Raw genomic sequence first — 13,949 nt, 5'->3', positions numbered from 1 at the left:
TGGTAAGTAGAAATTCTACCATAAATTGGGATGGTTCCTCCAAATAATTTGATAAACTTCTTCTGAAATGTATTAGCTAAATTAACATTTCAATAATAAAAGCACATGATCTTCCTTTTACCTGTTTTACCGTTATTTTCTTTGCCTTTTTATGTTAAAAATTCAGAGTTTTGTTAATCAGACTTAGTGTGCTATGGAGATAATGTACAAATCTGTATATATTGAGTTATTCTTCTTTTTAAAACAGATGAGCTTTGATCCAAACCTTCTCCACAACAATGGACACAATGGGTACCCCAATGGTACTTCAGCAGCACTGCGTGAAACTGGGGTTATTGAAAAACTGCTAACCTCTTACGGATTTATTCAGTGTTCAGAACGTCAAGCTAGACTTTTCTTCCACTGTTCACAGTATAATGGCAACCTACAGGACTTAAAAGTAGGAGGTAATCTGTCAGTTCTCCTTTTTATAAAACTAATCACAAATTTCCCTTATCAGCTTACTTATAAGAATGTTCTATCTTTGACCTTTTAATCGTACCAGTTGCCAAGGTTTGTCTGTGTAAACTTAGCAGAATCCTGATACCTATTTTGGTGGTGGTCTTTTTGAGGGATGAAAGGGTAATTGACTAAAAGATATCTTTGGATAGTTTTTAAATAGACACTTGGTAGATATAATTGTTATTCCCCTAATAATGACTGTTTAGCTAATATTAGATTTTAAGCCAGTGAAAATATTGAACTTATCATGTTTTAATTATTCCACCAGGTACTAGTTTGGGTAGTACCTGAAAAAACTTAACTTACAATGTCATCACTTGGACTATGTAGAAATTCATTTTGACTGACACCATAGAAATCCCCTTCACATGTGAAAATGTATGGCTTATTAAAGGACTGACATTACAAGGTCTCAGTGTGTGTTTTTTAAAATATCTTTAAGAAAAAAGTCAGAACAATAGTTAACATGAATATTTGGCATACCAAATAGTCTAAACTGTACAGGAGTGTTACTGTGTTATTTTGGTTAATCCTCATTTTACAGATGAAGAAACTGAGGTATAGGGAGATTTTTCGGGGTTGTGGGGAAGCCAAACCTCATGGTCATTATATTGCATCCTTTGCAGTATGTGAGAATGCCATGAAAACTAAGATATAGCTACCTTGGTCAGAACAGTGGTTCTGAAAGATTAGTGTGTATCAGAATTACCTACATGACTTGTTAAAATACAGACTGCTGTACCTGATGCCCAGTTTGTTTTTGAGTAGGTCTGGAGTGGGACCTGGGAATTTGCATTTCTGCTATGCTCCAGGTGATGCTGCTGCTGCTGCCGGTTCAAGGACCACACTTTGAGAATCACCAGTCTAAGGAAACTCAAATGCTGCATTAAGTTTAGCTTGAAAGTGAGATACCATTTTACCAAAATTAGTCCAACAAACACAACACTCTGTTTATTTTAGATGATGTTGAATTCGAAGTATCATCTGACCGGCGGACTGGGAAACCCATTGCTATTAAACTGGTGAAGATAAAACAAGAAATCCTCCCTGAAGAACGAATTAATGGACAAGTTAGTGACTTTGATGCTTTATGTTTTCTTAGGGCCCTGCATTTGCATATCTTTCACATTAGAAAAGGAAGATTCTTCCCCATCTCCTCAGTTTGCACGCAAGAGAGCTATAGTATATAAAAGTTACCATTTTAAAATTATATCAGAAGCACTGGCATTCCTTGACCTGAAATAAATATATGGTCAAGACTCAATTGGGGTTCTTACATATAACCCTAAGTCTATGCTTACAGTCAGTTTATGTACTGTAAGTGAAACTTGGCAGCATGACATCCTCTTGTGGATCATACTAAAATGCATCCCTATGTATAGTATAGAGGATATTAAAATTCAGTTTATATTGCACAGTGCTGCTCCTGAAATGATTAGCAATGGAAATTTTTTTTTTTTTGACTGGTAGGTTGTGTGCGCTGTTCCTCACAACTTAGAGAGTAAATCTCCAGCTGCCCCGGGTCAGAGTCCAACAGGGAGTGTATGCTACGAACGTAATGGGGTAAACTTGTGTATTTTTCTTAAACCTTTGCCTGATCCACCATGTGATCTATAAGCGTACTTTAAAATTCAAAATAGAAAACGTAAGCTGCAGTTGATAAAATCAGTTTTAAATTTGGTTTCAAAGAGGCTTCGAGTGCAGCATAATCAAAAAATTTAAAAAAATAATAGGACTTCCAAGTGTCTTAGCTTGCCCAAGTGTGACCTTAGTTAGAACATTAAGGTAAAATGCTTCTTTTACTCACTTTTTTGGGGGTTGTGGGAGGGGATCTTATTTTCTGGTTCCTTTTAAGCACTAACTCCAGCTTTTTTTGTTTGGAACACCTTATATAAAAGTTGTTTTTTTGAAATGTAACTACAACCTCTGGGCAAATGCTTCCGTGTGTAAGCTTTTTGAAGTTGGATTGCTGCTCAGCTGTGGACTCGCAGAAGTCATCAGCACTATGGTGGGGAATTGTGTTTATATGAATAAACTATGTACTTGTCAAAAGACATTTAATTTTAAGAAATTGGCTTAAAATGCCAGTTTAAGAAGTATTTAACAAAGTAAATCACAGTATGCAGTGAATATGCATCCTGCCAATATAGTAATAATAACTTCTTAATTCACAGGAAGTGTTTTATCTGACTTACACCCCTGAAGATGTCGAAGGGAACATTCAGCTGGAAACTGGAGATAAAATAAACTTTGTAATTGATAACAATAAACAGTAAGTTTTTTCCCCCACCTTTTTTTTCTTTTTACAATGAATTTGAAGCAAGGTAAAACCTAACTTGTAAATCTAGATAATTTTCATAATCTTTTAAACTTTATTTGTCAGCTAAGCATTTGAGGGGCAGTTCTATGACAGGCACTGTGTAGGATGTCAGAAATAGGAAGATAATTAAAGCATGGTCAGAGCTTTCAAGAGCTGTTCTAGAGATGAGTGAAGGTTTTGCCAAAACAGCAGTGCTTGTGGTAAGTTTAAGAGTAGGGTGTGAAGTCACTAGGGAGATGAGAAAAACATTCTGGGTAGAGGAAGTGTCATTTGGGGGAAATGGCCGGACGATTGTGTTGTTTGAATTGACTGGATCATTAGAAAGATGAAGTTTGAGCTTTATTCGTTAGTCGTGGGAATCTTTGAAGGACTTTAAATGGAGGAGTATGATTGATTGCGGTTATTGGAAGTGGTGGAGATGGTAGGCTTTCAGAGAGTAGGGATGCTCTAGATTAGAGGCAGTGGTATGAGAGTTAATATGAAAGATGAGGGTCTAATACAGATAGGCCATGGGTGGTTGAGTGTAGAAGTCAAGTCATGTCACATTGAAAAGATAAAATCACCAAGTTTTAATCATTTTTTAGATAGAGGTTTGTGTTTCTACTAAGGGAAGGAGAGTCATAAATGCCATTTTTCTGGCTTAGGCTGCTTGCGGTTACCATTAACTGGACTAAGGAGACAAAGCAGAGAGTATTAAGGGTGAAAGAAGAATGATACTAATTGGCATTTTGAGTTTGAGATGTGTGTGGATGAAGATACTGAATATGCATTTGCGTGTATAGATCAGAACAAGCTAGTGATGGGCATGAGATAGAGCTGTTGAATTCATTGGCATAAGCAGTTAAGGAAGGTGTACTTAAGAAAGCACAGTGATGATTATTTTTACTTTGGAGTGGGAGAAAGTACAGAAGGAAGTTAAAAATAGGAAGTTGGATAGAGTGCTAGGAATGGGCTTTCAATGGTGGTTCAGATGGAAAAGTCCCAAGAGCATGGGCAGGATTATTAGCCTTGAGCCTTACCTCTTGTAAGACTAGAAGGAATCAGATTGAGTTGTGGGTATGGATATTTGTAGTTCTAGTCTGAGGCCTCCCTTTAATCTCAGGTAGGAAACTAGGGAATAGGGCTTGAGTTTGAGAGGCGTGGGGAGCCAATGAAAGGGTTTCATTTAACCTTTACTAAGTTCTTGAATGTGCTAAGCACTTGTACTGAATATTTTATGTACAGTTGTTAATCCTCAGAACAGCCTCACCTGATAAAGTTTCATCTGTAAAATGAAGTACATTCTCATAAAGTAACTTGCCTAAAGTCATACAGCTTTTATATTGACATTTGAATCCCAATCTGTCTCTAAATAAAGCCTTTTCACTGTAGTAAATAGCGGAGGCAAGTAGGATTTTTTTCCAGCGTCTTTGTTAGTCTTTTACATTTTTGAAATAAAAAGCACAATTTGGCTACAGTTTGTTCATGAGGAATTAAAGGAAGTAATTGCTTGGTCTGCAGATCTTAAAAACAACCACACCAACAAATACTATTGAATCTTATATAGTCTATGCCATCTTTAAAAAGAAATCAGATTTACGTTGTTGCTGCTCAAAGATGGGGACAATATAGCAACATGTGATGTCTCTCTTGTCAGTGGAGGTAAATGTCATTATTTAAATCATAGGAAGTTTCTCCTTTAATCACTGTGTTTACTCACGTTTCTTTTATGGCTGTTTAGTCAGAAATAATTGATGGAATAGCTGCTAAGTTCAGCATTCGTTGCAAACAGGACAATCTCTTAGTTATCTCTGTATCTCTCTTACCTTTGCAGCACGTAGTACCTCAATGTTTGTTCAACTAACAGCCTTTCTAAAATGTTAGCATTCCCCATCTTTGGTTGCAGCCAGTTTGTGGCCTTGCTTAAACACTCCAAGAGAAAAACAATCTACGTAGATGTATGCCCAATTTAAAAGGCAACGGAGTTTGAGCAAAAGTCCCTTTGCATATGAAGATAAAATAAAAAGGGTTATGTTTTATAACCTTATATTTACTTTTAGTGATAATACAGAATTCTTGAGACCTCAGAAAACTAGCTTCTTATTTCTCTAAACTCACAACTAACCAAGCCAATGCATTTTTCACCCCTCTTTGGTCCCCGCCATCCCCACCCGATTTTTATTTTTCTAGTACTGGTGCTGTAAGTGCTCGTAACATTATGCTGTTGAAAAAGAAACAGGCCCGCTGTCAGGGAGTAGTTTGTGCCATGAAGGTAAGTGTCATCAACTTTGAGAAATTCGAGTTTTTTTCTTTGACTTCTTAAAGTCTTATACTTCAAACCCAAGTCTTTTGTTTTTCCTCTTCTCTTTAAAAGTATTTCACTGTTAACTTCAGAAGTAATCTCTTAAAATTCTTTGGTTACTAATATGTTCTTTAAAATGAGCCATTGGTGAATTGAATTAATACTAAACTTTATATCGTTTCCACTGAAGTCTAATTTTATGAAAATGTTTATTTATTATGTATACTGAATAGTACATAATATTCCTGTTATTTTTTGCGTGTGTTTGTTTGGCTTTAGGACGCGTTTGGCTTTATTGAAAGAGGTGATATTGTAAAGGAGATATTCTTTCACTATAGTGAATTTAAGGGTGACTTAGAAACCTTACAGCCTGGAGATGACGTGGAATTCACAATCAAGGACAGAAATGTAAGATAGTTGATTAAATTTGATCTTTGGCCTTCTTTTAATATTAGTAGTGAGTTAAAATTTTAGGAAATACATAAAGTGACATGATCCCCCTCTGCCCCCTCCCTTCTGGTTCAGGGTAAAGAAGTTGCAACTGATGTCAGACTATTGCCTCAAGGAACAGTTATTTTTGAAGATATCAGCATTGAACATTTTGAAGGAACTGTAACCAAAGTTATCCCAAAAGTACCCAGTAAAAGCCAGGTAAGTAGTCTTATTTTTAGGAAAGTCATCTTTTGCCTCATCAGTAATAGAATAATATGGTATGGTATATAGGAGTTTTATTACACTTAATTAAATGTAATTTTGTGATAGTGAAACAAATAAATATTTTTTAATATGTATAATTAAATGAGAAACCTTTGATACATCTGTGGATTTTTTTTTTTTAACTGGGTGATACGATGAAAGGGATAAAAAAATGCTAGTTAGATTGGGGATAAAACAGTTCAGGTGTGCATGTGTATGTATGTCCCCATTTGGTGTTTTTTGTTTGTTTTGTTGGGGAGGTAAAGAGATGAGAGGTGGTGTAATTGCTGAGGAAATGTAAAACATAGAAGACTGAAATTCTTTTCCTTAAATAAAATCTCTCAGTATCAGAGTGCAGGATGTGAACTACAGTATTGTGAGTTTATGGTTGTATCATGTGACCATAGAACACAAAGCTTTCAAATTGGACTTATGTTATCAACACCTTTTTTCCTTTACGGAACTGTCTATTATAAATAACATGGGTTTGCTGTGTGTTCTTCTTGTTTGACTTAGAACTAGGAAGGATGAGAAATCTCCAGCTAAAATAGTTTTTCCTTCTCATCAGAATGACCCATTGCCAGGACGCATCAAAGTTGATTTTGTGATTCCTAAAGAACTTCCCTTTGGAGACAAAGATACGAAATCCAAGGTGACCCTGCTGGAAGGCGACCATGTTAGGTTTAATATTTCAACAGATCGTCGTGACAAATTAGAGCGAGCAACCAACATAGAAGTTCTGTCAAATACATTTCAGTTCACTAATGAAGCCAGAGAAATGGTAAGTGTTGAATATTATTAGATATGTATCCAATATAGGGGGTGGGCAGGGCAATGTTACATTCAAGCATATAATATGATATTGAAAATTCTTTGAGTTATGACAACAGTTATCTTGTTAAGGTGATTAAGAATACAGACATTTGCATCAGTCTGGGTTTGATGCCTCGCTCTGCCAGTTACCTTCAAATAGGTATGAAAAAGTTTTAGAAGTCTGGAGAGGATGCTTTCTAAGCCCTTTTGAAAGTCAGTGATTCTCTGGCCCTTAAATATGAAAATTGGGGAAATTTATGGAAAATGTAAGTCCATCATTATAGAAAGTAGATTTTTCCAGGCTGTTCCATAAGATTTTCTGTAAACACTAGACTAAACAAAGTAGGTTTTGTTTCTTCTGTTATTACAGGAGGACTTTGCAAAATTCTTTTAGTGAATATATGTCCAGAAATGGTATGCCAGATGCCAGAATTGTTGCCCAAACATATTTAACAAGTTCAGTTTCCTTAAGTTAACTTTATCAGATATAATTAACATTTAGTTCTGTTTGGGGTTATAACATCTACAGTATATCTCAGTGTCAGTATAACTGGATACTTTAATGAAAATTTAAGTTTGTTGAGACTTTTAACCATTAAAACTGATCTTGTTTGAAATTTGCTTTTAACTTTAATGCATGATTTTTTAAAAAAAGCTGGTATCTGTTTTGCTTTATTATATAGAATACATTGTTGAATAGCTTGGCTGTCATCAGGATTTAGCAAGAATTAAATGTCAGAATATTGTTTAGGTTGTATTCAAAACTAATTATAGAATAGTCATCTCTGTAAAATATAAATATACAAGTCGTTGGTGGGTTGATAATTGTGTTTCACTAAGCATTTGAGTACCTGTCATTTGCCAGTTATTGTGGATATAAAGCCCTCAGGAGGATAGAGTTTCCTGTATTTTGTTCTTCAGACCTAAATCTTAAGTCTTCCTGTGCCTAAACTCAAGTTTTTTGAGGTAGAGACTAGAGAGTTGCCCTTAATTGACATTTGAAGTATTGGGAATATCGTTCTGTGGGTTTTTAATTTCTGAAAGTTGTTTTGTCATAAAGCTTGGGCCTTACTTGGAATCCTGGTTACTGCTACTTACTAACTTTGTGCTTTGGGCAAATTGCTTAACCTCACTCAACCTCAGTTTCCTCATCTTGCAAAACAGGATATTTTTCACAGAATTGAAAATTAAATGGCAATATGTTGTATGCATGTGTTTACTTCAAAAATGGTAACTTTTTCTAGTGTATATTGGCCAAAGAGTAGCACCTGAGGAGTCTTAGTTGCTTAGAGGTTACTTTACTGAAATCAGTGAGTTTGTATTTAAATGGAAAAATTAAAATGTGGATACAAAATTTCGTTATTTAAAACGGAATTCCTAATGAATTTAACTTGACAAAACTTCCAAGCTTGAATCTTGTTGTCTTAACAATAGCAGTGAAACTGTTATTTTGGTTTCAGGGTGTGATTGCTGCCATGAGAGATGGTTTTGGTTTCATCAAGTGTGTGGATCGTGATGCTCGTATGTTCTTCCACTTCAGTGAAATTCTGGATGGTAACCAGCTCCATATTGCAGATGAAGTAGAGTTTACTGTGGTTCCTGTGAGTTGTTTTTGAGAAAAGTAAGAGGGGGTTTTCATTATGCTTCCTTTTTCAGTTTAAAGTTACTTTTGTTTATCATTTGTAGGATATGCTCTCTGCCCAAAGAAATCATGCTATTAGGATTAAAAAACTTCCCAAGGGCACGGTTTCGTTCCACTCCCATTCAGATCATCGTTTTCTGGGCACTGTAGAAAAAGAAGCCACTTTTTCCAATCCTAAAACCACTAGCCCAAATAAAGGCAAAGAAAAGGTAAGTTTTAGTCAAAATGATTTTTATAGCTCTTTATTCCTCTTCTGCTTAAAGACAACCAGTGTCCACACAATATTGTCTCTTTCAGGATTCTCTGTAATATTAACAGTGAACTAATATAAAGCAAGGGTTTTTTTGTTTTTTTTTTTTTTTAATTTTATCTCAGCCTTGTTAACATTTTAAGCTGGATAATTCTTTGGGTAGAGGGAGATGGGGAGCTGTTCTATACATTTGGGGATGTTTAGCAGCATACGTGAACTTTACCCACTGGAGGCTATTACCTCTTCTCCCCTTGTGTGACAGCCAAACGTGTTTCCAGAATCTGCCAAATGTCCCCAAATCACCCCCAGTTTAGAATCCCTCATCTAAAATGATATAATTTGTCATCCAAGCTATTTAAAACTTTAAATTTGGGTAGTTCACACATTTGAACTCCATTTATTGAAAAGTCAACTGAATTGTAAATATAAAGATGTCTGCTCTTAAGTAAAAAGTGAAGAATTGTATAGAGACGTAATTCATACAGAATTTTAAATGCTATTGTAAAGGGTCAATGAGTGAGCTCTGGCAAAAATTAATTCTACACTGTCAGGATCTGGCGTGGTTTCACTAAGGCATTGACATTTAATAGACGGAGAGAGAAATGAGGAAAGGATATCCTCACAGAATAGAGGTGCAGATGAAAAAAGTTCAGGGTTTCTTTTTAAAGCACTGAGTAGTTTAACAAGAAGATAGTTTCTCTTTTTTTGGCAGAGGTGAATTGGGGAAATAACGATGAAAGATAGGGATACAGCTAGATTTAGAATGTATAGATTGCTACTCTAAAGAGTTTAGAGTTCTCAGAAAAAGATTTCTGTTGGAAAGTGACATCAGATCACTTTGAACTTCAGGAAGATGAAAGGGTAGTATGAGAATGGAGTTGGAGAAAGACAAAAAGATGAAGAGGCTGGATAGGAAATTATTTAATAGTTTAGGTAGTCCTTGAATGAGGGACAGAGATAATGGATGTGGGCAAGGGAAGGTACATGGGAGATACTGGAAAGTAATGTAATTTTAGAAATAACTACATAGGAGTCAGAAAGAGCAAGGCTAGCATCTTGCTTCATACTTATTTTGTAGCTTGGGAAATTACTTCATCTCAGAGCTTTAGTGTTTAAACTTAAAAAATGATTGTCTCCTGTTTCGTTTAAAAAGCCCTCATAGTGCTAGTCCATAGTAGGAATTTCACAAGTGGCAGATGGTGCTATTACCAATAATAAAACTAAAGGAAAATTCAATGGGACTTACTCGTAATTCTTAATGGTTTTTAATTTTTTGAATGGCCTGCTTCCCAAATGTCTCTGGCACAACTGGCTTGATCAAGATAGCCTTTGAAGCTTGAGACTTTTCCTGCCCTTTCATTGCTATTTCTTAGGCCATTTAACTTGTTTATGAATCTGTCTCCTCTACTAACTGGGCTCTTTTTGAGCAGGGATTGTCTTACCTCTATTTAATGTGCATGGTGTATAGTATATGGTCAGATGTTGACTGAATATTGAGGTCAGTGTTAGAGTTGAGAGTAAATAATGAATGCTGGTGTTGACTTGCAAAAAAGTTGATGCCATTAGAGTCAAACCTGAATTTATTGACATCATCACTCTTCACTTAACCAAAGTCAAATCCTTAGCATCATTTTGTACTGGCTGTATAACTGTAATCAAGTTTATTTTAACCTCCTAAGACTTTACACATTTGTAAAATGAGGGGTAAGAGTAACTGCGGAGATGGCTTTATCATAACATTAAATTTGGTAATACAAAGTACCTAACATAATGTCTGGGACATTATAAATGTTCATTGAATATTATATAGCAGTTACAGAAGGAGTATGAATAGTAGAAGAGTGGAAATTAATTGATTTTTAATATGTAATAGTTGGTAATGAGTTCTGGAGCATAGGAAAGGCATCAGAGCTAGATTAGGAATTAAACCTCATAGAAATGATGGTTGAAACCAAAGAAACAATGATTTACATGTTGCTCTACAATGTAATTGTTACTATTTCTATATGACAGGCCTGAAATTTCTTAGACTTTTGAAGAGCTGATCTTTTTGGTGTTGACAGTGATTTAGGTGTCACTGTGGAAACATTGGTATATCATAACTTAATCACCTACCTGAATATTAAATGCTCTGAACTGTGCTAGATCCTGTACCAAATTAAATTCCCATGCATTTGGTAAATACATTGATTAACATTATGTACAAAACACTGTGAAGTACTCTGGGAGATTCAAATTAGGCAATACGACATCTTGCCCTACAGAATTTCTACCTGGTTGGAAATACATTCCCAGTTTGATTTCTGATTGGCTATAAAAAGTATAGAATAGACATGTTATCAGTAAACTCTCCCTCCAATAATAAAATTAGGTTAAGACCAAAAGACTCAGTTACAGCAGACTGAGTCAGTCCTGGGTTAAGGGTTAAGGCATGATCATCTTTTATTCATGTAAACAGTATGTATTTTAGAGAACCCTGAACAGGTAATTTCTACACCTGTGCCAGTTCTTAGGCTCTGGAGTCTGTAATAACTATAATTATGCTTATATTATTTTTTGTTGTTTTCTGACTATCTTTCTTTAGGAGGCTGAGGATGGTATTATTGCTTATGATGACTGTGGGGTGAAATTGACTATTGCTTTTCAAGCCAAGGATGTGGAAGGATCTACTTCTCCTCAAATAGGAGACAAGGCAAGATATAGTTCTGCTTATTTGAGAGAGGAGGGAGGGTTAAAGGTTATCATCTTATAAATCCTGCAAAATGGTTTCTTTACATTTTATTAAGTATTGCCAAAATTCTTTCCTTCTTACAAGTTTAATATATGAGCATCTTCTTATTTAAAAGTAGTTTATTCAATTAGAACAGGATTAGCAAGCTTCTTGTTAAAGGCTTTTGAGGAGTCAGTATTTAAGCATTAGATATGCCAAAAGCAGTTACCTTAGATAAAATTAATATTGGTAAGGAAGTTAAGTCACTGAAACATTATCAAAGTACAGTCACACCAAAGGTTTTTACATTGCTGTTCATTTTTATCATACTTTGCCAGATTTTCCAATTGACCTTTCTCCTTGAGAAATTAAGAATCTGTAAGGAATACACATTGAAGAGCAAAACTTGATCCTTGTGAAAAGTGGAATGAGAAATAGAAGTATTTTGGTGAAAATCTATCTCATCAGAGTATTTACAAAGGATATTTGGAGTGAAAAACAGAGTCTGAGGGAGCTGTGTCAGAGTTGAAAAGCTTGGTAGGGAAATGACATGATATTAATAAGCATCCTTATTTTTCACAGGTTGAATTTAGTATTAGTGACAAACAGAGGCCTGGACAGCAGATTGCAACTTGTGTACGACTCTTAGGTCGTAATTCCAACTCCAAGAGGCTCTTGGGTTATGTGGCCACTCTGAAGGATAATTTTGGATTTATTGAAACAGCCAATCATGATAAGGAAATCTTTTTCCATTACAGGTGAAGAATGCCTTTTAGGAACTTAAGAGCTTACAATCCATTCTTTGGTTTTAGAGTCAAAAGCATTAGTATTGGGTGGTTATGTATTTTTTAATCCCAGATTTCATACTGGTAAAATGATAGCAACATATAGACTAAAGTTAATCATCCACCTCTATATAGAGAACACGTGGTCAAAAGATACAAGAAGACCTGTACCTGCTTTGAACATTGGATAGGAGCCTTTCTGCTTCAGTAAAAGAGTAGTGTTTTATATGTTGCTACCAGAGGGTTGTGCTTCTGATTTGGTGTTATAGATAGCAAAGTGGTTAAGGGCATGGGCTCTTAGAACCATACAGTTTCAGTTTGAATCCAGGCTCTGCCACTTTGTATCTGTGATACTTTTATCAAATAAAAATAACCTCCTGTCATCGTAGTTTCATTATGTTGAAGCTGGGGATAGTGGTGCCTCCTCATAGCATGTTTCTGAAGATTCTGAACCAGTGCTTTAAACAGTATCCAGCTTAAGTAAGCACACCATGAATATCATAGTAGAAGAAATGAAAGCTCCTTGCTACTGTTGATGTTTGTGGTAAATGGTTATTCAAATGTCATTTTTTCCTCTCCCCTACAGTGAGTTCTCTGGTGATATTGATAGCCTGGAACTGGGGGACATGGTCGAGTACAGCCTGTCCAAAGGCAAAGGCAACAAAGTCAGTGCAGAAAAAGTGAACAAAACACACTCAGGTAATGAACTGTGACTTCTGATTATTCAGCCTCTCCTTTGGGTAGACGGTGAGGGATAGAGTGAGAGAGGGAGCAAAACCCTGTTGTTCTAGATCATTGTTTCGCCAGGTGTGATCTCCAGTTGCAGCAGCATCACAGATTGTTAGAAATACAAGATCTCTCACCACACCCTAAACCTACCAAAACTTTGGGTGGTCTGATGAACACTGAAGTTTTGAGAACCACTGTTCTAGATACTGTAGGTTATTTGCTGTGAGTTTATTTTCAATTCAGTGTCTGTTTTTCAAAAATAACCCCAAGCAAATAAATCTCCATGGGATTGGGGAGGGAGACATGCCTCTAGAAGACTGTTTTGGAGAAAATTAAGCCTAAATGTGAAAAATAATGGGAACTTAAGAAAATTGTTGCTATTTAGGATCTCCAACTTTCATATAAGACGTGCAACTTACTTTTGGCTTTCACCTAAACTCCCCAGATGACACTTTTTTCTTGGTGTTATTCTAGAGAAATGGGAGCCAAGAATGTTCATTCAGTTTAGTAAATACGTAAGTGCATGCTACATTTTAGATACTGGGGTACAGCAGTGAAGAAATAAGCCAAATCAGCAAAGAAAATGAGTAAAATATTGTATGTACCATGTTTAGAAAAATATTAAGGTAAAGTAAATTAGGGAAGTATACAAGTATTGGGGTTGCCAGTATTTTTAGAGACCTGGGAAGATCTCACTGAAGTGATGCTTGGTCACCTGGGGAAGGTAAGAGAGTAAAACATGTTTAAATATGGATACTATTAATTCCTTAAGCAACTTTAATAGTAGTTTAGAAGTATTTCAAGACTCGTGGGCAACTAGCCAACCTTCTGTTAACATTTGTTCTGATGATTTTTGCCTTTTTTTTTTTTTTTTTTGGCCTGTGGAATAGGGCTTAAATAAAAAATGTTGAGGGAGAGGTATATGTGCTTTTGTTTTGTAGTGAATGGCATTACTGAGGAAGCTGATCCCACCATCTACTCTGGTAAAGTCATTCGCCCCTTGAGAAGTGTTGATCCAACACAGACTGAGTACCAAGGAATGATCGAGATCGTGGAGGAAGGTAGGAGCATCCCTATCAGATAGTTTGAAATTGGCTTTACTTTCAGATGAGCACTTGGATGATTTAAAAATACGGTGATGTTGCAGTTCTCAGATAGCTTAAAAACTGAATTAAGGAAAAGTGACTTTTTCCCACCATGCTTGGTTTTTGTTTTTATATCC

The 13,949-nt window shown here is 35.7% G+C and overlaps 1 protein-coding gene across 4 annotated transcripts in view; it reads left to right on the top strand.

The window, feature by feature from the left end:
* Positions 1 to 13,949, top strand: part of CSDE1 (cold shock domain containing E1) — a 35,353-nt gene that overhangs the window by 15,424 nt on the left and 5,980 nt on the right. For 2 of the 4 annotated variants that reach the window (XM_064488865.1, XM_010980712.3), the window contains 14 exons: positions 248 to 446; positions 1,462 to 1,571; positions 1,972 to 2,064; positions 2,676 to 2,773; positions 4,991 to 5,072; positions 5,382 to 5,510; positions 5,628 to 5,753; positions 6,367 to 6,579; positions 8,072 to 8,212; positions 8,298 to 8,462; positions 11,088 to 11,195; positions 11,796 to 11,971; positions 12,585 to 12,697; positions 13,669 to 13,788. In XM_064488865.1, the coding sequence (XP_064344935.1) occupies positions 248 to 446; positions 1,462 to 1,571; positions 1,972 to 2,064; positions 2,676 to 2,773; positions 4,991 to 5,072; positions 5,382 to 5,510; positions 5,628 to 5,753; positions 6,367 to 6,579; positions 8,072 to 8,212; positions 8,298 to 8,462; positions 11,088 to 11,195; positions 11,796 to 11,971; positions 12,585 to 12,697; positions 13,669 to 13,788 (1,873 nt within the window). The remainder of the gene's footprint in view (positions 1 to 247; positions 447 to 1,461; positions 1,572 to 1,971; positions 2,065 to 2,675; positions 2,774 to 4,990; positions 5,073 to 5,381; positions 5,511 to 5,627; positions 5,754 to 6,366; positions 6,580 to 8,071; positions 8,213 to 8,297; positions 8,463 to 11,087; positions 11,196 to 11,795; positions 11,972 to 12,584; positions 12,698 to 13,668; positions 13,789 to 13,949) is intronic. The other 2 variants (XM_031457872.2, XM_010980713.3) reach the window with 1 other exon arrangement.

Source organism: Camelus dromedarius, chromosome 9 (assembly GCF_036321535.1).
Source record: "Camelus dromedarius isolate mCamDro1 chromosome 9, mCamDro1.pat, whole genome shotgun sequence".
In the NCBI taxonomy this organism is placed as follows: domain Eukaryota; kingdom Metazoa; phylum Chordata; class Mammalia; order Artiodactyla; family Camelidae; genus Camelus; species Camelus dromedarius.
This window is presented reverse-complemented; position numbering and strand designations above follow the sequence as displayed.